The following is a 23,329-nucleotide window of genomic DNA, read 5'->3' as shown; positions in this document are numbered from 1 at the left end:
CGGAGACCCGTCGCCGCATGCGCACCTGTCCACAGGCGTTCCAGAGCATGGATGGGCAACATTCAGCAACATTAAGAGTGTGTGAATTTATCCGCGAGAAATTGCTTTAAGTACATGATAATTGCGGACGTGATGCGAGAGTTTCAGTGATGGCTAGGTATGGAGCCCTCGAGGTGGGTCTCTGGTGGGCATTGTGCTCGTGTGCACTTCCAGGTCTTTCCCTTTCCACCTATGTATGATCTGAGAAGAACCTTTATTCTGCAGGTGTTCAAATTTGGATGCTATATCTCCATCCCCATTGTGATGACAATTTTTGTAGCTGGTGATCCTGGAAGACTTGAAGCCATCATCAGAAACGTAAGGCGCTTGCCCAAAGCCCTCTGACAAGTCTGATTGAGAAGGGACAATTTGAACTTTAATATGCCATCTACCATCTGTTAAGAGGGCCTGCAAGGATTCGTAATCTAGCTGTCCCTTTCCTGGTTGAAAATGCGCGTGTGCTTGCAGAGGCAATACGTTGTGTATCCACCTGAGGGACCCCGCCCACCAACAGCTGAGGAGCTGCACGAGCGCATCAGGAAGAGCAAGCAGCAGTGAGATCTAGTATCAGCACAACTTCCAAGACACCGGCCCAGCCAGCACAGCAGCAATTACTCAGATCAGATGGTGAGCACAAGGAGCAGCGTGGGAAAGAAGAAATGCTTAGTCACTGGCGGAGCTGGCTTTCTGGGGAAGCACCTTGTGGAGAAGCTGCTCGCGTCGGGGAAGTACGACGTAGTGGTGTTTGATATCAGGGACATGGGGGATCCCAGGGTGGCGAGTATTGTGGGGGACCTCAGGGATGCCAAGCAGGTGGAGGACGCCCTTGCAGGTGCGCAAATTTAATCTTGCATGCATCACAGGTTACTAATTACATATCATTTAGTTCCTGCTCCGCCAACAAGACTTCATGCAACATGCGATACGTCAGTGGTTATTTTGTGCTGCCACTGCGCCTGTGAGATTTCATGTAGTGCAAGAATCTTTTATCGATGCATGGCAACATCACTACTTGTCATGAGAATCTTCATCCCATAATTGATGGCAAGATGGCATGCAGGTGTGGAGGTGGTATTTCACTGCGCGACGGCTGCGCCGGCAGCGGCCAACACGGCCAACAAGGCGCTCATGCACGATGTGAATGTGAAGGGGGCGCAGAACATCATCGATGGCTGCGTGACCCAGGGCATCACCAAACTGGTGTACACATCCTCCGCCTCGGTTGTCTTTGATGGCAAAGACCTCATCAATGCAGATGAGGACACGCCCTACGCAAAGAAACCCATCGACTTCTACACAGAGACAAAGGTGAGCTCACATAAACAACACTAGTGTCTTGCTAAATGCAGGTGTATCTGTTGGTGCTGTGCCTAGATAAGGCCATGCATGCAGCGGCACTAGGGGTGTGCTTTGTATGAAGTATGCAGGCATGTTTTGATGTGAGACATCTCTCATCTGCTCTTCATGAGTGGAACAAAAGTCCCCTTGTGCCCTGATGGCACGCAGCATCCTCACTACGCATTGCAGTTTTCGCCGCCACACCCTCTCAATGCATCCGATGCTGCCCGGTTGCCCTCGCAGGACCTTCTTCTCTCCTATCAAAGCTCATGGGCTGATGTTATATTACCAGCTGCTGAGCGAAGGGGTGTGGGTGTCCTGCCAGATTCTGGGAGAGAAGCTGGTGCTGGCGTCGAACAACAGGAGCGGGCTGGCAACGGTGGCGCTGCGGCCGAGCGGCATCTTTGGGGAGCATGACCCGCTGCTGGTGCCCCTGACTGTGGCCAACGCAAAGAAGGGCAAGATGAAGTACATCATCGGCAGCGGCAAGAACCTCATGGACTTCACCTATGTCGGCAATGTGGCCCAGGCCCACCTCCTGGTCCGCCCCCTTGCTCACACCCCAGGGCCTGGTGGTTGGGTGCCATTCAAACTAGTGTTGGTATCGAATTCAGAGGCTTTTACATGCTGTATTCATATTGGTATCATAAGCGTCACACTTTGCCAGGACTGAAACACGGTATGAAATGCCCATAGTGCCTCACCATAAGAGAGAGCAGGCTGCTGACAATAGATATTGTTGCCTGAGGCCTGTTGTTTGGAACCATCAAGACTGTCACTGTGAGCTTAAGGCTCTCTTCATTCTGCAGCTACCGATATTGAAATTTCTTAAAATCACAGGATACCCATGACTCCATTGTGATGAGGGGGCCTTGTGCTGATCTATGAAAGGAATTCAGGCCAATGCCGGGCAAGTGTGTTTGCCCAGCTTATACTTTCATGAAAACGGTATGTGTTGTTGAAAAGGGTGTGTGCTGTACAGAGTATCTGATTTTGTTATTGCAGGCGGCAGATCTGCTGCAGCCAGGGGCAAAGTGCGCGGGCAAGGCGTACTTCATCACCAATGCAGATCCGCAGCCATTCTGGGGGTTCCTGGGGGACCTGTTAGAGCCGCTTGGCTATGCGCGCCCGAGCAAGAAGCTGCCCTGGCAGCTCATCTTTGTCGTCGCTGTCATCGTCCAGTTCATCATTTCCCTCCTGAAGCCCTTCAAGGTGCCTCTCCCAACACAGAACTCTCATGCCTTGCCGTTTTCCCGATCTGTTGCTGAAGGGTCTTGTCATTCTACTGAAGCTTACAGGGATTTTCAACAGTCTGGCGTGCCGATTCTAGCAACTATTGGAAATATCTGTAAGCATTCAGCAGTGTGACAGGGCTTGTTGCTGGTTCTATGTCTTGGACCACCGGCAGGAGCGGCGAGCATATATTCTGTGCTGTGCTTTAAAAACCCCTTTCATATCAAAGATTCTGAGATCTTTCTAGGGTATCTGTATGCCGTCCAGCTTGTCCCAATCAAAAAATTATAAGCTGGGCAAACACACATGCCCGGCATTGGCCTGAATTCCTTTCATGGGAAAAATGGGATTTTGAATTGGGGCATTGGGCATATGCGCAGGAGATTCCACCCTCAGAGTTCACTCCCATGCGCATCCGCATTGCCAAGGCCAACAGGCTGCTGGACTGCAGCAGGGCCAGGGCAGATCTGGGGTACATCCCAGAGGTGTCCATCAAGGATGCTCTTGAGCGAACGGTGAAGCATTTTGAACACCTGAGGAACCCAGAAGGAGGCAGCAAGAAGTCCTCGTGAGAGAAAGGCAGCTCTCTAACAAAAGAATATCTTGATCCTGGCTCCAGAGGTGAGATGGATGAAATTTTTTTGCAGCAATGTTGATGAGTGAAGTTGTGTGACAAGAAACAGTTGTAATTAAATGCAGAGTGTTGCTGGTAGTTTCTAATCCTCTTAGCGGATTTTTACCATCAGATCACACGAAGCAAATTGCGCCATGATGGGCAATGCCACCATTGAAACATTAATTCACAGACTTTGATCATCATGTGCATGATGCTCGACATTGCTAACCTCTCAACAGCTGCAGACACTCTCTGCATGCAATCAAATCTGACACGCAAAGCACAGACAATTTTTGTGCGATCACGCCTTTGTGGAATCTGCCGGGTCTTTCAACAGCACCTCTACCATTGCCAGGAAGCCCACTGCCAGAACCTGCGCGCACAACAGCAGCAACAACCTCACTTGCCAACCATTGACACTGCCAATGCAGTACTCGTGTCAGGAGACAGATGTTCAACATGATCCATAGACTGTATAAAGTCTGTGCGGCATCTGAACTTGAGAGGCCGGGCTCAGATGCGAATGTGTGACGTGCCTTCAAGGTTGGTGGGACTGGGTTGTAGCCCTTCTTAGAAGCAGCAATCGCCGTGATGCCACCACAGAAGATGTGGAACAAGCCCAAGAGGCCCAGAAGAGGTCTGAGTCCCAGCTCAACGTCTTTTGATATGACTCCAATGCGAGACCAGTCCCCAGAGTACGCTGCATCAATTGCTGCCAAGATCACCAGCACCACAGCTCCTGCAAGCATATCGAAACGTTTGTGCGATATCGAGTAAGGGGTCTACAAATCTTAGTAGATCAAATGCCAACGCCATTAACTTAGCCGATGTACTATAGCTGTGATTTTATACCTTGCAGCCAGACACTGTAGGCCTGTGTCTTGGTGATGTCTTTTGTAATGCCAAGAGATGCTGCATAGTCAAGCAGAAATGCTACAGGGGTGCTGGCCTCGACTTCGCTCTGTTTTTGTGCCTTGCACACACCAAGGCCCTGCGAAATGCACGAACTTGCATGTCGGGGCGACATTCACTGCGATGATCTGCCTTCCGAAAGGTAGTATACACAGCGCATGAAGCGAGCTGTACATAAGTTGAAGTCGTGAAAATATCTAGTGATTTCCTACCAGATCCCTCCTTCGCAGAAATGCGTTCTTACTGCATTGTCTCCTTGGTGTTCTCAAGAGCACATGGCCATTGATCTCTCTCGAAAGTGTGCAGCCGATGTGTTGAAGAGTTCTTTGCGATCGATGACATTGCAGCAGTGATTCGAAGCTGCAAGCCCTGAGTGCCATGGTTAATTCTTGGAAGGAAGAGCGACAACCGAAGTTGCAGCGGTCCACGACAAACGCTTTTGCATGCAAGCTGGGCGTCGCCACATTTGGCTCACCTAAAGGGTTTCCTAGGGTTCCTGAATTCTCATTGAACGCGACCAGTCCTTCGTCTTCTCCTGCTTTCTTGCTCGAAAGCATTGTAATAATCCAAAGCTCTCTTCTTGTTACTTGTGTTTATCAAAGAGGAAGAAAGGGGCACTCCATGGTGGTGTAAACCCGTGCGCTTCAGAACGACACCACCACCGGCAGACCCAAGGAGAAGACGCTGGAGCCATGGATCCCCTGACTATTGCGTACTATGTCACAGGACATGGTCTTGGTCATGCAACCAGATCCCTGGAGGTGTGACCCTTGAAGCTCCTCACATATTCCTCACAGTTTCAGCCATCGAGTCTGCTGGGTTTTCCTTTTCTGTGTATGGAGCATGAATGCTGCATATTTCCAAATTCTGCTCTTTAGGAGCCCGTTTTGCTCGGAAGCGGTGCTTGCACTTTCCGATGGGGTGCTTGTACATTGCCCAACAGCGACTGCTTGGTTGCCTTGACATCACCATCGAAAGGAAGAGAAGCTCACCACACGGGGACAGCGTCTGGCACACAAAGCACACGGATTGAATGAATAGACCGTAGATCCCAGATGCAGCCATGGGCTATTCCATGCCACTGCACTCCAGGCAAACCCAGGGTGCACCCTCCAGGTATACAAATCCCCAAATGCTGCTGCGTGCAGGTCTGTCGCGCCCTTCTTGACCTCGGTCACAGCGTCACCGTGATCACGGGGCAGCCAGCGGGCTTCTTCCTGCGGGAGCTGCGATCCCCCAGACTGGCTGTGCGCAAGGCTGGCCTGGATTTTGGCGCCAAGCAGCAAGATGCCTTCTCCGTGGACATGTCAGGCGCGCATCATATAAGCCCTACTGTCTTTCTGGATTTAGCCAAGATTCATTTGTGCCGCACGGCCTAAGCATCACAAGCACAAAGGATGGCAGGCCCTACTGTGCCATCCGTATCTTTGTGCATGGGGAGAGTGACAAAGGGAGCGAGCGGGATGCTCTTGTCACTTGGTGGTTCACTTGGATCCCTCACAGCCGCACTGTCTTCCTGCACGTTGACAGAGTGTGGCCAGTAGCACATGCCAGAGCATGCATGACACTGCATGCCTGATACTGCATGCCAAGTGGCAATGTGGATCTCACTCACTTCTTGACGTTAGTTCTTCCGGTTACGCAGCTTCCATGGAGGGGTATCACAGGATAGCGGGAGGGGATCAGAGGGGAACGCTGCTGCAGACGGAGCAGGCCTGGCTAACGGCCACGCGGCCTGATCTGGTCGTGTCCGATGTGGTGCCCATGGCATGCGCGGCCGCGCGCGCCGCCGGCCTCCCGTGCATCTGCGTCTCAAACTTCAGCTGGGGTGCGCATTTTTAGATTTTCCTATACTCTTGGCGAACCTGTCACCCCTTGATCCTGCCAATGAAAGCTCAAAGTCAAAGTCCACTGATAGCTGTCATTTTAATTTCTTCAAGAGATGGCTGTGACCAAGGATGGACAGCACAGGATGCCATCATTGAGTTTACGGACATCAGGCTCGATGCATGTCTGCATGGAACAATCTGAAGCATCAGAGGGGGCGAATATCATGCAAGACTGACCCAGGATCCGACACCCTTCATGTCATGGGAGACCGAATCGTTCCCAGATCAGGCACTGAAATTGAGGATCACTTTCTGTGGCGCAGACTTCATCTACAGCCAGTACCTGATGAGCGGGCACAGCTCGTACCGGGGCATGGTGTGGCAGATTGCAGAGGACTATGCATGCGCGGATCTGCTGCTGCGGCTGCCGGGCTATGCTCCCATGCCGGCCTTTCGAGAGGTGGAAGATGTGCCGCTAGTGGTGCGCCATGCGCGCAAGACCAAGGAGCAGGTGGGCCCCTTTCCTGAACGCCCATTCCCACCGCAGAACCCGTGCCAGATCCTTGTTGACTTTGCTCTTGGGCACCTAAGCGGATATACTCATGCATGCATATGCGGCCATCCTCTCTCGCGGCCAATGCGTGCTTGGTAAGAGAAAATGGCCGCCTTTATGTGCATGCATATGTTTCTGCATGGCATTGAATAGCTGAAGCTACTCATATAAACTGCAGATTCTGGAAATTCAATCTTGGGCATTGACACAGTCAGGCCGTGCCTGCGCTGCAGAGATATTAACCATCCAAGTGTGTTTCAGGTGTTTACGGATCTGGGCTTGAGCCTGGACCAGCATATGGTGGTGTTCATCTACGGGGGCCAGCCGCCGGGGGACTGGCACTTGCGAGAAGAGTGCCTGCCCAAGGGCTGGGTCTGCGTTGTCTGCGCTGCTGGCAGCCCCCCGGGCGGCCACCCGCTGCCCTCCAACTTCCTGCTGGCACCCGCAGACGCCTACACGCCTGATTTGGTGAGCGCTTGTGTCACTGATGAGGCCACGGTTTTGAAAATACCCTGTCAAGGCCTGCTTTGCGCATGCCCCCATACGTGGCTTTTGTAAACTGTCCTAAAAACAATCTGAACTCTTGAGCAATGCGCAGTGCCTGATGGTGAGGTCTTCAGTGTCTCGTTATGTTCTACCAAGCGCCTTCTACAACAAGTTTACGCATGTGTGTCAAAGGCTAGCTGAAGACATTCGTGCTGTGGTGGACCAGCAGCCCACATAATTAAGTTCAGGTGTGCATGTGCTCAAACAGCTCAATCTCGCCGGCTGCAGATCGCGGCGGCGGATGTGCTGCTGGGCAAGATCGGCTATGGGACGGTCTCGGAGTGCCTGGCGCACGGGACGCCGCTGGTGTTTGTGCGCCGCGACTACTTCAACGAGGAGCCCTTCCTGCGCCGCCTGCTGCAGCTTCACGGCGCGGCCGTCGAGATCCGGCGGCGCGACTTTCTGGAGGGTACTTGGGCCCCCTTCCTGCTGCGCGCCGCTGAGCTGAACTTCTCCTACGAGTGCGCGCCCCTTCCGCCCCTCTGCATAGGAAACTTTGCAAACGAGTGAACTTGACTCACGCAGGTGTACAAAAGCAGGATCCACAGAAAACATACCGTCCAATTCCAGAGCAACTTGTCAAGCAGACGTGCACGCAACAAAGCAGATGACAGATGAAATTTATCATCTGGCTCGCTATCTAGGAGTGTATGCTCATTCTGAGCAGGCTAGGACAAGAGATAGGCAAGGAGTGAAAGGCCAACCTGTAGCACAGCAGAGAAACTCCAGTCTCGGAAACGCCGAAAATGGACAAGGATTTCTTGTGTGCAGCCTCAAAGAAAGTCTGGCAGTTTCCCTTGCCTTGTGCACCAGCAATGAAGGTGCAGGCAGGTGTCTTCATCCCGTCTTCACGCAAAATAGTATATTACAAAGCAAACTTTCAGGGACTTATCTTGCATGAAGTTCACAAGGTGCATGCTTCGTTGGATCGCCTTTTCAACCCCTCTGCATTGCGCCATTGCAAAAGGAGACTGCGCATAGGCGCCAGCCGAATCAGTCAGGTACAGTTTGTTGGAAATGCAGTGGCCCCAATATGGCATACCTAGCAGCACATATGCAAAGTGCACTCCTCACAAAGGTCTGTCATGCCACATTGACATTACCTAGTGCGTAAACGCGCTCCGCATGTGCGCACAAGCTTGAGGAATGGGGCAACTTTCTAGAGTGTGGCACAGCCATTCAGTTGATTTTGATTCAGTGTTTCTGTAGGGTGGCACAGGCGTTATACTGTTAAGATTTTGAGTGCGCTGTCTTGATAAAGTTCACCTTGTTGGCACAGCGGGCCCACAAACGGCGCAGAGGTGGTCGCGAGCAAGCTGGAGATGGCGGCTAGGAGGGGCAGCCAAAGGGGCGCGTCAAGTTCTGGGCAGATATCTGCAAACGGGTCCGCGCAAGGTTTGGCGGACATGCACGGGGGAGAGGGGGGTCCCCAGCGGGCAGGCTCCGTGCGGCTGAGGGACGCCATCGTTTGGGGGTACATGATGCAGCGCCACGACGCGCGCGACAAGGTGACTCGCTTCAGTCAGAGTTTTGTACCGAGAGCAGTCAACTGATCCATAGCAGACAACAGCGCCTGGGGTTGGATGCAGGCAGGCCGAGAACAAGTAACAGAGCAGAGAGTGCACTAGCTTTGGACTCGCAAATTCTACGGATACCCATATGATGTTGCTGCCTCTTCAAGTCCCTCGAACGAAGCAGCAAGGATGATGAACAACAATCCCGCCGCAGGCTGACAAATCTTAATATTCATCAACTTTGTGCCACTAGTCTTAGCCTGCTGGTCCTTTTGAACCTCTCTCTCTCGGCTGACAAATTTTGTCGTCAAATTCTTGCTACTATCTTCATAAAGCTGAGTTTGCCTGAAACTTTCCACATTGCTGCTGGGCAGGTGGAGGTGCCGGAGTGGTACACGTCGGGGCACATGCCGCCAACGCGCCAAATGACATCCTTCGAGCGCGACATGGCGGCGCTGCAGCTGCGGCGGGACGAGGCCGCGTCTTCTGAGAACGGCGACGCCCCCGAACGCGCGCCGCGGCAGCCGCCCTGCCTGGAGCATTGGGACGTCGTCTCCGGGGGCGATGCCCTCGCCGACTGCTCCGACACGGTCAGCTTTTCACTTTTCTCGCTTTCCGCCTTGATGGGCAGCATGCGGAAGTCTCAGATAGATGAAGAAAAGACCTGCCAATTATAAATAAAAAAACATGCTTATTTTATGTATGCCTACAAACAAAGCCGAGCCCACACAATCTACTATAACTCCGTATTAAAAGCTCGAGAGATACTTTTCCACTACTTCCAGACAAAGAAATTTGGAAATACAAGCAGAGTTTCCAAAAATACAGGGGGGTTGGCGCGCAGGTTGATTTTCTGTACGAGCTGGTGCGGCTGGATGAGGTGGCGGCCCCCTCCGGCAGCGACAGCGATCGCGAATCCCCCGGCCGCGCGCCAAACGAGCTGCCGGAACGCCGCGCCGCCCGCGGCCTCTTCCGCTGGGATGTGAGCTCTCGTCCCTCTCAAATATCTGCTGATCCTTCTCATCTTCTTAGAGGACACTCCTGATGCCGTACTGTCATTTAACAGATGAGCATGCAAATATGATTTGCGTGCTTGAACGTGACGGACGGGGCACTGTGTTGCCTGCAACAAGCGGCCTTCTCAAACAGACCCTTCAAGAGCACTGTAAGATTGCTCATGGCAGGTCTTGCGAAACAACAGAACATGCACAAATCAGCCATTTTTTATGTCTGACATGTATCAGCGGGTCAAGAGTGCGCGTGACCATGCAGCAGGATGACATAATAGTGACGCGCGCGCCTGGCCGGCTGGATGTGATGGGGGGCAAGCCTCTGTAATGTTGAGTGCACTGGGCTACACGTTCATGCATTCGGTTGTACCATATTTTGCATTGTTTCACTTGGAACCTTTTCCACAGAAGCAGATCCTGGATTGCTGTGTGGCAGGATGACGTAATCGTGACGCGCGCGCCGGGGCGGCTGGACGTGATGGGGGGCATAGCGGACTACAGCGGCAGCCTGGTGCTGCAGCTGCCCCTGGCGCAGGCATGCCACGTGGCCGCGCAGACCCACCCGCTGCCCCTGCAGCGCGTCTGGCGCCACATGCAATCCCGCCACGTGCGCGAGTTCTCACCTGATCTTCTCAAAACCACCGCTGCTACTTGCACTTTTGTACGCATGGCGCGGCCGGATTGCCGGAGACCTGCACCTCGCCCAACGACCGGCATCTTTGGAGGCCAGCCCTGCAGAAATTGACGCTCAGGATGGGATACTGTTTTGAGATGTGGCGGCATCCAGGGGTGCTACACTTCCAGCAATCCACGGGCTTGTTGGCAACATTTGGCTGAAAAAGATACATCACAGCTCAGCTCAGCCCCTCTCATGTAGCATAGCTGCTCACGATGCAGTGCAGTGATGTGACAATTTGTGATCTAGATATAGTAAAGTAATAACAGCCATAATATTAGTAGTTGAAGTAGTGATCTATGTGCAGGAGGCGGATGGGGGCCCCAAGGCGGCGCTGAGGGTGGTGAGTTTGGGGGCGGACCTGACCAACCGCGGCCCCACCTTCGACATGGACCTGGCCGAGCTCCTGCGCGACGGCATTCCCATCCCCTACGACGAGGCACGCCAGTACTTCAAACGCGATCCCGCCCACAGGCATGCACCCTCAGCCTGCCCTTGAAGCCCACCATCGAGAGGGAATTGAATAGCGCTAGATGGGGGGTACAATGCAGATTGCAAATGTACATACAGCTATTGCGCGCCCGCTCATACTGCCTTGGATTGAATCAGTGAAATAAGAAAGATATTGCCGAATGAGAGCCATTTGTAAAGTTACAAAGCCACAAAAGAATCGCATGCATTCATGGAGATGCGCCGGGCATTGCCCTCTAGAACAGCTGCCATTGCCGGCTTGGGTCCAATGCTTTGGCAGAGCTTTGCACTACACGACAACCTTTTAGACCTCCAAGCCTTCAGGCTTGAATGATTTCATGCCGGCGCTCTGCAGCTGGGCGGCATACGTGGCCGGTGCGCTGGTAGTGCTGATGCATGAGAAAGGCTGCCGCTTCACTGACGGCATCTCCATCCTGGTCTCTTCCGCGGTGCCCGAGGGCAAGGGCGTCTCATCCTCGGCTGCTGTCGAGGTGTCCATCATGCAGGCGCTCGCGGCTGCGCATGGGGTTCAGTTGGAGGGCCGCGAGCTCGCGCTGCTCTGCCAGAAGGTGGGCGGCTGCTCTAGCTGTCAATGCTGGCTTTTAATCCACAAGGAATGCAAGACCCACAAGGCAGTGCGAGCGGCATTTAGCGTCATGTAGATATTGATCCCCCGGGGAGCGTATGTGGGCTACAGTCTCCTCATATATGGCTGGCAGGGTCTTTGAGGCACTTTTTTTGAATCACTAGCTATCCTGAATTGCTTTACTGTCAACAGCAATATGTTTGGCATGTTAGGCAAGCTTGCCGTAGTGTCATGCAAGGGCGACAGACAAGCGGAGGTGAAAGGATGCGTTGCCAGCATAAGAAGAGTCCGGGTGTCAATGACGGCATTGTTAGTCACCACGGCACATGCACAAGCGCAGGTGGAGAACTGCGTGGTGGGCGCCCCCTGCGGAGTGATGGACCAAATGACATCAGCGCTGGGCGAGGCGGGAAGCCTGCTCGCGCTGCGCTGCCAGCCGGCTGAGATGCTGCCGCCCGTCAGCCTGCCGCCCCACATCCGCCTCTGGGGCGTCGACTCTGGCATCCGCCACAGGTGCGCAGCAGGGTTTCTTTTAGTCGCGCCCTGAGGCCAATATGGCTCTGACAGATGAACAATGCATTTTTGTGGCGCATAAACTACCTGATGGTGCCCTAATTTGAAGCCACTGATTGGCTTCCAAAATTAAGTCACCCTCGCAGGAAGCCACAATTTAACCATTTTCAGCAAGACTATGCCAGAAATCACAGCTTTCAAGGAAAAAATTTGTGATAATTCCAGCTTAAGGCACTTTTGTAGCTTCAAAATAGCTTCAAACTACTAATGTGGCATATGTTTGTAGCCTGATTGGCTTCCACTGGGCAGGGTATCTCATGGATCTTGTTCTCTGACTACTGGCTATAGAGGTCCTGACCGCAAGGAGCACTGTAAGAACTTCAAGGGAACCTCGTCTGGAGTCTGGTGTGCATCCCTGAAATTAGCGGCAGAACTAGCAGCAGATGCTGTGGTGTCTGCAGAGGCTTGATCACTTATTGCAGAATGCGATTGCAGAATGCAATAGCTGCAGTTGTTGTCCTATCCTGTGTACCTGTCATTGTCCCTGCTTGGAAGTTAAGATGCAGTTCTGGCTCAGATCAGCTGACATTGCACGGATGCAAGCCTGCAGAGTGGCGGGCTGGGTTATGGGATGGTAACTGCACCTTCAATGGAATCCACAATTTCTCTGTCATCAGCTGTCCCTGATGGTGCGCATGTCTGCAGCGTGGGCGGGCTGGATTACGGGACGGTGCGAGCAGGCGCCTTTATGGGCCTGCGGATGCTCAGCGGCCTGGCCGAGCAGCTGCAGCGCCAGAGCTCGTACACGTCTCCCTCCAAGCCCCGCGCGTGCTCACCCGCCAACGGCCTCGCCTGCTCACCCATAGGCAAGCATTCGTCCGTTCTAGACTTGTGCAGCATGCACAGTGGCGGTTGTCAGCGACAAAGTTTGCATTGAGTGTGCACTCCGGAAGGACGGCGTTGGCAGTCAGAGATAGCCTTTGTGCAATTTGTCCTGTGTCAGTTGCACTGTGCCCGTGGAGCATGCGTGAGCAAGCAAGCAAGCAGGGGTTAGCAACAAAGTATACATGAAAGAACGAGACGGCACCCGCTCTCAGAAGATACCTCGGTATGGGAGGTCCTTTCGAAAGGGCAATATCTGGATGCTCTCACCCCATCTACGAAAATCAGCAGGCAGCTTTGAAGTATGAATCAACTTTCCTTGGATGCTGAAAGTCGCATTCTAGTCTGTATGATCCTCAAATTTTGCAGGTGGGGGCTACCTGGCAAATGTGGCTCCAAGCGACTTCTGCCGCATCTATGAGCAGGAGCTGCCCGAGTCCATCACCGGTGCAGCCTTCCTCAAAGACTACTCCGATCACTGGGACTCCGCCACACAGGTGCAGACCACATAAATCTTCAACACACCTCCTGAAATGCTCATTCATAGGTATATAACGCTCACCGCAGCTTGTCTGCAGGACGGACCTTCCCTTTTGGCAGGAACATTGTGTAATAGTAATATTAATAATGTTCACCGTTTGTGCTCAGGGATCCAAGCCTGCTTTCTTATAAAAGCCCACCCTATGTCTGGGATCCCATTGATCTGCTTGGCTTGCTGAAATTGCTAGTCGGATCCCACGACCAGTTGACAGCCATGCGGGCCTCCCTCCAAATGCAGAATATGAACCTGCCCTATTGAACATGCCCACGCTTGATGAAACTTATACATGGTGCAGATTGACTCGGATACGACGTATCTTGTGCGGCAGCCGACGGCGCACCCGGTGATGGAGAACTGGCGAGTGCGCACCTTCCGCCAGCTCCTGCGCCCGCCCGCCGCCGACGCTTCCATCAACGACGATGATAGGGCGGAACAGCTGGCCATGCTCGGCGAGATCATGTACCAGGTGGGCACCCTTCCCCTTCCTCTGGAAGTCTCACATGCAGCTAATTCGGCCCCTTGCATAAAATTTGTAACTTTGCATCCGGCATGACCTGGCAGGAAGGTGCGTGTGTGTCGTGCATCGGCAAAAGCTGCCGCAGTCCGGCAAACACATCGGTCTGTCTTCCATCGCATCTCACTGCAACACGTCGAGTATTCTTTACCACCACCACACTAGGGTCACTGTTGTTTGTGTCAAAAGTCTAAAAGATCTTCTCAAATATGCTGTTATTGGTCGCAGAGCCATGCAAGCTACAGCCGCTGCGGCCTGGGCAGTGACGGCACCGACCGCATTGTGGCGCTTGTCAGGGACGAGGCGGCCGCAGCGGCCGCGCGCGGCGAGCGCCCAGCACTGTACGGAGCTAAAATCACCGGGGGCGGATCCGGCGGTAAGACTCTCTCCTGCGAACGCTTCACCAATTCCAGCCAAAAAAAGTGACCCCTGTTCTCAAAAAGACCATTCATGGATCTAGTAGATCGCTGAGCTTCTCACTCCTGCTGGATTATGTCCCATTTTATGCCCGTGCTCACGAGTCTCTAGCACGTGGTTGTTTTTTATTTCTGTTGCTTCTCTGTAACCTTGGCTAACTCCATTTCAGGCAAAGCAAGTCCTGGATAATCTCACAAACTGCATTTTTAGGCTCGGACCTTGGCAGCTTGTGCTTCCCTGTCTTCAGGCTCAGAATGATGGACTGTAGGGCTTTTGGGTACATGGCAGACGACCTTGTATCAGCTTGGCAGTAGCAGCTCTGGAGCTAGCACGTTGATACTTGCTCACAGCGAAATGAAAGCTGAATTAGCTGATGTGCATGTGCCGGCACCTGCAGGCACAGTCTGCGTGCTGGGCTCCGCCGACGCAGCGGGCGAGGCTGCGCTTGCAAGGGTTGTCGAGCGATACGCGCAGTCCACCGGGGGGTACCAGGCGCAGGTTTTCTCGGGTTCCTCTCCCGGGGCAACAAAATTTGGCGTCCTCCGGCTGCGGCGGAAGACTGCACCAGCCGCCCAGCCCTAAACCAACGCATGCTTTTCCAAAAACGCATCTCAGGCAAAAGAAAGTAAGCATTTTTGCTTGTCTGCCTTTGAGCAGACTGGGGTCTCAGCCTTTTTAGAAGCCTTCACGGCTGTGAGTAGAGTAGACGAGGAATTGACCTGCAGGTCTCCTGTGATTCAAACTGCTCTTTCTCACGACAATTTTAATCAGTGGGTCTGCAGGTGTCTTAAGTGAAGAAATGCAAGCTGCAGCTCTCTGTATGTCTACTCGTTTAGTAGGAACTGTCCTGTGGCACCTGTGCGTGTGTGCAGAGAACATGTAGCATAGGAGATGTTTTGCATCCCAGTCAAGTGCTCTTGAGACCAATTGTCTTTTGTGGCAGGCATATCCCGCCTACATCCTGAATGTGCAAATGCATGCTGTAAAGGAACTAGCTTGACGCCATGCTTCAAGAGAATAGCCATATCACTACAACTCGAGACACACTCACAGACACACACACACACACACACACACACACCGCGCCAGAAGCAACTCGAGGATACTTGTTCACTTCCCTACCCTGCGGCAATTATGCACGTACGTATGCGAGCTGAAGTGCCTGTTAATCTTCCGGCACGGTATAATCGCATGCGCAGCAGAATGGCTGGAGTTCATCTGCATCCATGCCTTTATCAGAAGCCAGGCAAGCGCCACACGCGCCGCTCGCCACGTCACAGAGCGAGAAGCTTCCACACTCCACAAACTCACTTGAAGGCAGGCCTGGCCCTGCACGTCTGCGTTTCCTGCCATCTTCAGCTTGCTGCGTCGTTGTGTGCACGTGCTCCTGCACCCAGATTCGTCCAAGTTTGAACAGATTCAAAGCACATGACATTCTGTCTCTGCTGAATGTGCATCTAGCGCTGCTAAGTCTCGAAGTTTATGACACACAGGCAGCAAACCTCAACCTTCTTTGAAGGAATTTGCTGATCGCACATCCAACACGGTATAAGGTGCTCTGGCGCTCTCTTTAATGTAACGTAGAATTGAAGGGCTATCTGTTTTCGAAGAAATGAGTTACATCTATTGATTTTGATATTACTGAGTCGTTTCAGATCCGCCAGAGCAGAGCGAAAAGCCCTCCTTTGATTGGAAGGAAGCTCGATGACGTCAGCCGTTTCCGTGTCATTCGTTCGTTGCAAAAAATAAAACGCCCAATGCAGGGCGACAACCTAATTCTTCTAGTAGCTCCCCTTCTTAATTTTGTTCCTGACTTCTGCAGCATGCAATTTATTGGTTGTGTTCCTGCAACCAATGAATAGGTAAATGGTGTTTGAGATGGTGCAGCAATGTACATTCCCTTGACCTTGTTACAGAGCTGCCCTCATGCGGCATGAGGAGATCAGATGATCCTGGAAGTTGTTGATTGCCACTGAGTGTGTAGAAATAGGAATAGATGGCGTTTGCATACATACTATGTCAGCTCTAACCCACCTTGGCTGCAGCTAATAGAACCGCAATCTACTTCACAATACTTGGAAGGCCACTGCTGATGATCAAATGCGCTACCTAACCTGTACAGAACGACGACAAGTGAAAATTTCTTTTGACACCTACCTTCGTACACATCACTGCGCGGACAATAAAGTCATTTCCTTTCTCAATTCGCCGAACTTGACAGTATCTGAAAGACTTGGACCCTTGCACGGCTACAGGGCACACTCCAAATTGGCATACAGCGTCTCAAAGTTGCCTTGCGTCATCTGTGAACAGAGCGGAGGGGGCTCGTTGAACGCGCCCAGATTCCATCTCTGGTGCCACCTGCAGGACCAGCGAACCAGCATGTGGATCAACTCATTGCGCGCGTAGCTTTTTATTGAAGCCCCAGGCTGTGTCTACAATGAATGTCCCATCAAGCAGGCTCACATACACTTGGTGCCATGTCGATCTCAATTGAACTCTTCACCTGCCAAGACACCCAGCACCCTGCTCCTGAATGTTAAAGAACCAGGAAGCACAGATCGCTTCAAGAACAGAGCTTGCAGCCATGATCACGAGGGCTGCACCCGACAACACTCCTTCAAAAACTCCTTTGCACAAGAGAGGCTGGAACTAAGCAGACATAAGTTTGTGGGCCGCGAATGACCTCCCTTTAAAAATCCTTCAAACTCCACAGATGGCATTGAGGACGACAAAAAATTGCAGGCCGCATTTGACGACGGCTTTTTTGGGGAGAATTAAAAAGAAGAAAGAGGAGCTCTGATCATGTTGTCTCTCACCTGACGACGACGTCTATGGAGGGAATGCTGTGGTTTGCGGCTGCGGCGCCGGGGCGCATGCTTCGGAAGCGCTGGCGTCGGCGGATGCGCTGCTGAGTCAGCGCTATGTCAGCGCCTCCTGGCACCTCCCTCACCCACATGGGCAGCCAGATGTACCTGCACGCGCACAAACCCACAAAGCTCAAGTTTCCGCAGAAAGGAATGCTTCAATGTCATGCTGAAGGCACTACTACCACTCAGCTGCACAAGACATGAAAAGGGCTAGTCTGCACTTTGCTGGTGCATTCCAGGCCGGCTTGACCATTCAAGGAGGAGGCTCCTGCCATGTGACATAAGCATTTGTGATTCCAACATGAGCTACTGTATTTGCCACATGTATGTGTACCACCACCGCTGCGAGCCATCCCCGGATGCGAGTTACAGCGCGCATGGCGGTGGTTTTCTTGCGGCGGGTGGATGTTTGGGAAAGCTTAACAATGGGTTAAGAGGAATATGGTTCCCTGTGCATAGCGCGGGTACGCTTCTAGTCTGTAAGGATGCAGGCAGTGAAAATTCTAATTCCTGAGGGTTTGGAGCTGGGCTCACTTGGAGGAGCCGAGGTTGGAGGGAACCCAGCGGTCTGCCAGGAACAGAAATTCGCCCGGCCGCCCCGGCATCGGCAGAACATGCGTGGCCTGCGCGTAGAAGGTGCGCTGGCGCGCCATTATCGTGCCCCCTATGCAGGGGTTGCCCAGTGACTCCCACTGCCCCAACGGCGACCTGCAGCCGAACACTTCACAATGGATCACAAAGGAATCAACAGCTTCTGGGAACCCTCAACTAGGCATCCCTTCCTGCTGACATTCCAAGGGAAGTATTAGTGCTTACTTTGGGTCACTGCATACTGCAACGGCATGCGGTCTCTTTTCCGCAAGCCCTGACAGTGATTTGAAATCACTCGCTATCGATCCTTTGAAGAATCCTGACGCGCAAGACAAGTGACCGAGATAAAGCAGTGCCACTCTGTGCTGCGAGTTGGTTATGGCGGAGGGGCGCACCTGGCAAAGAATATCTCTGCTCTGTTGGGGTCCCACCCGGTGCACCCAGAGGTCAGCATCAAATACAGGCCCTTGTATTTGAACATCGCTGGTGCCTCCCTGCTCATTCCCACCTGCACACACCCGCCATCCCTTTCGCTGCCTGCTCCATAGTGAAAAATCACTTGACATGAACTCCTGCGTTGCTCTCTTTGACCCCTACAAGAACATGCTTTGAATGGCATATCAATCGCTCGTGTGTGGGATGGCAAACAGGAGGGCAGGATGCAGGGCAAAGAGTCAGCAGCAGGGGAGGACCCTACCATGGTCCGGACAAAGTCCTTGCCGACTGAGATGTAATCTTTTGTCAGCTGCGCAATGTGCATGACCTTGTTGTCCTCTGATGAGTAAGCTATGTAGGCGCTGCCGTCATCATCCTGTCACAATCCATCGTGCATGTGTCAAGCACTTCTTGCTTGCTTCTGCCATATTGCAGTAGAATTGTCTTAATGTTATAAGAGAAGCAATTGCAAGGCTAAAAGCAGCAGCAGGTTCATTGACAGTGCGCATGGAAAGAGCACTTCACAGTCTTGAGTCGAGAAGAGTTGCTGCAGACGTCAGGCGAACCACCTCTGCTTCTTTAAAGCAGGATGACAGGTGCCCAGCGCTGATAACTTCATGCTGACCTGCATTCATGCGGAGAAACGACGCAGAGCAACCAAAAACCGGCAGCAAAGCCTGCAAGTTCTCTTGTGCCAAAAAGGGGCGTGCCTTGAATACGGTGAAGTCCCGGCACATGTGGCCGTGCGGCCGGAAGCTGCCGCGGTAGGTGAAGGGCCCCCCCGCGCGCGTCGACGTGGCAACGCCGCAGCGCGCCAGCTCGTAGTCAGCCTCGTCAACGTGCATCCACATTACGTAACGCTTAGTCATGTCATTGTAGAGCACGCGCGGCCTCTCCACCACCTTGCTGGGGGCCAGGTCCGGATGCTGCCCCGCCCTCAGCGCCAGTCCTGTGCCATGGCGCTGAAAATCTCAGAACATTTGAAGGGCATTCTTCGGAAATGCAGCTTAGACTCCTAAGGCAAGTTCACAGTCCTGCAAGAATGGTCATCTTTGATATGCCTCGTGCTTATGGGAAAAAGGTCACTGGAATTTTTTTGTGTTACACATGCAATCAGGTGATCAAAAGGCATGATGAGCTGCGGATGAGAAAGCAGAGATTAGCCTGCGGCTATATTGATGGACAGGGGCACGATGGTGAGGTGCGGGGAGAAGGAAGACAGGCAGAAGCTTGCCTTCATAGTGCCAGTTGAGCAGGTCCCTGGAGGAGTAGCAGCTGATGCCGATCACATCCACACGGTGCACAATGGATGGAGGCCTCCCACTGCACAGCATTCACAACAGCAGCTTTCAAAGTTCAAACACTCCACTGACCAAATTATTGTGCTGGGAGTTTGCCTACACTTACAGCTTGTACAGTGGCCTGCAAGGAAGGGTAATGCCTTCAGGGGATGTGCACTGCATCTGAAAGTCAGTAAGGAATATTGAGAACTCACGATCCGGGAGGATGTGTGATGCCGCCTTTGTTCTCGCCATACCAGTAATACACTCCCTCATGGTACAAGATTGACCCCCCGTGTGCCTGCAGGCTTCTATGCGTCAGCACCCGACAGAAAGACGGCTTTTTGTCCAAATCACAGTGGAAGAGGCAGCGCATGAGGGCCTGGAAGAGTGCAGGCGGTCTCCTCACCTGGATGAGTTTATTCCTGTCATCCTTCCAGAGCACCTCGTTGATGATGTCTGCAGGGCACAGTGAGCAGAAAAAGTCAGAGGCAGACCCTTCAGACAAGCAGATGGTCTCCATATGTCACGACGCCAAGCAAAGCAAATGGCTCGACGCACCTGTGCGCGTTGTGTTACCCTTGCTGGCAGGGTATCCTTGACCTACCCTAACCTGTGACGGCACAAACACAGAAAGTAGGTTCAGATCATTGATCGGGCACAGCAGAGTCAGCAGAATCAGCGCACTCCTCGCTAGGGCATGGCGACAGCAGAAGGATTAGGAACACGAGCACCACCTGTCCAATGCCCCTCGATAGAGCATGTGGATCTTGCTTTACAGAAGCCAATTGAATTGATGGAACGGTGCCCAGCAAGAAGTCCCACGGAATAGCTCTGGGCAGCGCCCAGCAGAGCAAGATGGCAAGCTTCAGCAATGTGATGCTGGCAATGATGACAAATTTTCTCGGTGATGTGCGATATATGCGATGTGCATGTTTTTTGGCCCTCGAGTAGATGCTTCTCCCAGGGCTCAGTGCTCTAGTTGGCGTTGAAGGGGCCATGGAAAGGTCCCATCAACGCTCTCTCAAGCTCTTGGATCTCCATTGTCCCTCAGAAAAAGACAAATTGACAACTTTCAGGGTCATATGATGGAAATAAGGGCCCTATGTGACAAGTACCGTCACCTTTGGGTGTCAATCTGCACTTTACAAGACTCGGTGTAGCAGGGCAGTGAAGGGATCAGAACGCGGAATCTGGTGAATATTTGCGATTCCAATCCCAGGACATACAGCATATGTTCAACATGTAACAGCATTCCTGCTTCTGCCTCGAATTTGCAACTCACAGCTCGTGCTGACATCACGTCTGTCACGTGCCGACATCATTGGATCTGGAGACTCGCAGCAACTCAATCAAACCAGACACATACACAATTTTAGTTGAAGGCTCAAAAGGACTAAATTGGTGCCAACTGTGCTAGATAGGCTCAGACCTGTTGTACATGTGCTGCTTGCCAACAGCAGTGTGCAAGCAGCGTTAACGGCCCCGGGCCGGGGCCCGAGCTCACACTTTCTTGAACGAATACATCTGGGATTGTAGACCCTGCACTCCCTTGCTGCTCTCCTCTGACAGTTTTGTCACGTACTTTCCAATCAGTGCAAAAAGCAGAGGCGCTGCTGGCAACCACACAAATTTCCACCAGTTCCTCGCCTCTATGCTCCCAACCTGCGCATGCGCATGAGCCATTTGTACATCCATTTTGCCGGACCCTTAAATTCAACGCTGCCATCTGCTTGCTTCCTTCTGCAGCCGTGATCGGGCAAGTGACACCTGATCAGAGGGCCTGTACGATTTATTGTGTGCACAGCAATGCAACCAAGACAAACCCCTGGCCAAATTATAAAAGTCCTCAACAGTGGTAATGCCGGTGCAAGCAGAATAGGCGAGGAAATGCAGCCATGCAAATAAATGCAAAGCAGCAACAGCACAGTGGTCCCTTCCAAGCATGGCTACATTGGGTGGCCCAGGAGCACTGTTGAACAATCGTCAGGACCACAATCCACACCTTCACAGCGCCAATGAGCGCCTGCGTCCAGAAGATGCTGAGGCCCAATCCCAGCGCGAGGGGTGCAGCGCTGAACCAAGCACTAACCGGCTGCCTCCTGCGGCCGGCTTGCCAATCCACATGGCGCGTTATTGCTGAGCCTGTAAGCATGATGCATGCGCCAGATAACACCTCTCCAAAGGCAATGCCCCATGTGGACAGAGTGCCTGCAGGCACCATGTACATTTTGCAGGCCCGTGAGCCCAGCTGCACCATCACTACTTGTAGGACACATGCCAGACGTTCTGGACATTGAAGACAACAGTGAGCGCATGCTTGGCTTGCTGGTAACTACTTGCAAATGCGGCGTGGTGCTGCATGCCGCCTGGGCTCCTCATCTCGCTGAGACCCAGGCAGATGTAAGCTAAAGCCAGAACCCCTGACAGGGCTGTGAAGATATTGCACCAGAGCCTCTGCTGCAATACCTGCGTGACCGCACAATACTCAAGCAACGATGGAGATTCTACTGCATTAAAAAAGGACTTCAAATCGCTGAAAAACCCCATGCAAACGTGAGGAAGGGATCGTATTACCACTTCATCTCTTAACAGAGCCACGACCTCAGCTTGTTCATCTTCATCTAAGAGATCATCCCTTTTTAAATATTCTTCTAGTATTTTCGTTTCTTTCCTCTTGCGTATCATCTTATAGCTATTCTACTAGCGACTAATCATGCGATCTGGGCATGCACTGAGACGTTACACTACTTTTCACGCGACTTTGCTGTGGTGGCCCACTCGTTTAGCGTCACAATGCCTCTATGATAGTCACAAGACCCTGCTACACCGATAAGAAATGTAACTAGTTTGTCCCATTGAAGAAGAAAGAGAACATGGACTTGGCCAAGGTCACCGGGTCAATCGGCTTTGCATGGGTGGACTCCTCGGCTGCCTTCGTCCAAGGACATGCAACTGATCGTGAACCTCGGACAGCAGCATAACTCGTACACTTGTGACAAGCACTTTCATCTCTAATGAAAGGTTCCTCTATCTACTTTTATCACGCGATTAGAATTCTCAACTTGAGTACCTTCGAGCTGTGGCGTTCTGGAAGGTCCTTGTCCTTACGTACATCATCTCGGAGCCTCAAATTTCCAGGCTTATTTGCAAGGCATCTGTGAAGACACCCAGCCATTTCTGCATCTGGCAGGTGGGAAGCAAACCCGCAAGCTGGCGGCACAATATATCTAAATCGAGACAGCAGAAAAGCTTGTTAAGCAACCTTGAAGCGATCATGCCAATGTACATCTATCATATATTCATCTCTTCGTTAGATCAGCCAAGGGCTTCCTTGGCTATCTTTTCCATGACTGTGCTCAGCAGCAACATCAGGTCGTGCAAATATTGCTCACCTGCGATGCTGCTTGGCCTTGCATCTGCATGTGCGTTATATGTAGACAGCAGTAATTATTTGGAAATTTGCAAGATAGAAACTGAAGGATTTCCCGATTTTTGTACAGGCGCCACCTCTATATGTAACAAGATGAGGAGGAGGAATTGAGCGAGAGCACAGTGCTGGACTGTTCCTGATGACCGAGTCTACTGTATCAGGAATAACACCAATATTTTGAGAGAATTGGTGGTGGCAATCTCCCTCAATATGAGAGAAGGATGACCATACAGCACCTCACACAGCAGGCAATTTGTGCTCGAGGAGACAGGAGCGCTCATGAGACATAGCGGAGCCTCAGGGGCACACAAGGCGCCTCGGGAGAGGTGGCCAACGCTCAGCACGCTGCGATTCCGCCTCACAGCAATCACTTGCCTGCTGAGCGGGGTGTCAGTATTCTACACATTCCACAGGACGGTGCCGCCGCATGCCGTCGAAGTGCGGCAGCAGAAAATCTCCTTCATGGCCACATACAGATCCAGGACCACATGGGGTGCTGAGAAGGCAGCGGATACCAAGCTACCCGTCTG

At 52.4% G+C, this 23,329-nt stretch overlaps 3 protein-coding genes across 3 annotated transcripts; 2 read left to right on the top strand and 1 right to left on the bottom strand.

Moving 5' to 3' along the window:
* Positions 1-94: 94 nt before the first annotated feature.
* Positions 95-3,418, top strand: COCSUDRAFT_54657 (NAD(P) dependent steroid dehydrogenase-like protein). The gene is made up of 7 exons (XM_005643832.1): positions 95-173; positions 265-357; positions 508-871; positions 1,100-1,347; positions 1,703-1,918; positions 2,383-2,589; positions 2,991-3,418. The coding sequence occupies exons 3-7, from the start codon at positions 664-666 to the stop codon at positions 3,180-3,182; spliced, it is 1,071 nt and encodes a 356-aa protein (XP_005643889.1). The 5' UTR covers positions 95-173; positions 265-357; positions 508-663; the 3' UTR covers positions 3,183-3,418.
* A 1,412-nt stretch (positions 3,419-4,830) lies between these two features.
* Positions 4,831-15,193, top strand: COCSUDRAFT_54656 (hypothetical protein; the record flags this gene model as incomplete). The annotated part of the gene is made up of 19 exons (XM_005643831.1): positions 4,831-4,899; positions 5,287-5,449; positions 5,784-5,966; positions 6,291-6,478; positions 6,782-6,988; positions 7,295-7,527; positions 8,346-8,574; positions 8,955-9,170; positions 9,425-9,562; positions 10,027-10,197; positions 10,574-10,740; positions 11,093-11,306; positions 11,664-11,836; positions 12,542-12,637; positions 12,859-12,863; positions 13,088-13,215; positions 13,555-13,725; positions 14,002-14,149; positions 14,588-15,193. 19 exons carry the CDS (start codon positions 4,831-4,833, stop codon positions 14,770-14,772), a joined length of 3,084 nt encoding a protein of 1,027 aa, XP_005643888.1. The 3' UTR covers positions 14,773-15,193.
* Positions 15,194-17,005: 1,812 nt separating this feature from the next.
* On the bottom strand, positions 17,006-18,994 carry COCSUDRAFT_19565 (Arabinanase/levansucrase/invertase; the record flags this gene model as incomplete). The annotated part of the gene is made up of 5 exons (XM_005643830.1): positions 17,006-17,165; positions 17,595-17,768; positions 18,047-18,159; positions 18,349-18,462; positions 18,806-18,994. Coding segments are annotated over 5 exons (750 nt in total), but the record flags the coding sequence as incomplete, so codon positions are not given.
* Between the last annotated feature and the right edge of the window lie 4,335 nt (positions 18,995-23,329).

Source organism: Coccomyxa subellipsoidea, assembly GCF_000258705.1.
Source record: "Coccomyxa subellipsoidea C-169, whole genome shotgun sequence".
Classification (NCBI taxonomy): domain Eukaryota; kingdom Viridiplantae; phylum Chlorophyta; class Trebouxiophyceae; family Coccomyxaceae; genus Coccomyxa; species Coccomyxa subellipsoidea.
The sequence above is the reverse complement of the archived record's forward strand: the minus strand, read 5'-3'. Positions and strand labels throughout refer to the sequence as shown.

Bases quoted from the DNA above. Each gene is read 5' to 3' on its own strand.
- COCSUDRAFT_54657 (XM_005643832.1), top strand. From the start codon at position 664: ATGGTGAGCACAAGGAGCAGCGTGGGAAAGAAGAAATGCTTAGTCACT. The intron at 1,348-1,702 runs GTGAGCTCACAT...GTGTCCTGCCAG, and splicing joins ACTTCTACACAGAGACAAAG to ATTCTGGGAGAGAAGCTGGT. The intron at 1,919-2,382 runs GTCCGCCCCCTT...TTGTTATTGCAG, and splicing joins TGGCCCAGGCCCACCTCCTG to GCGGCAGATCTGCTGCAGCC.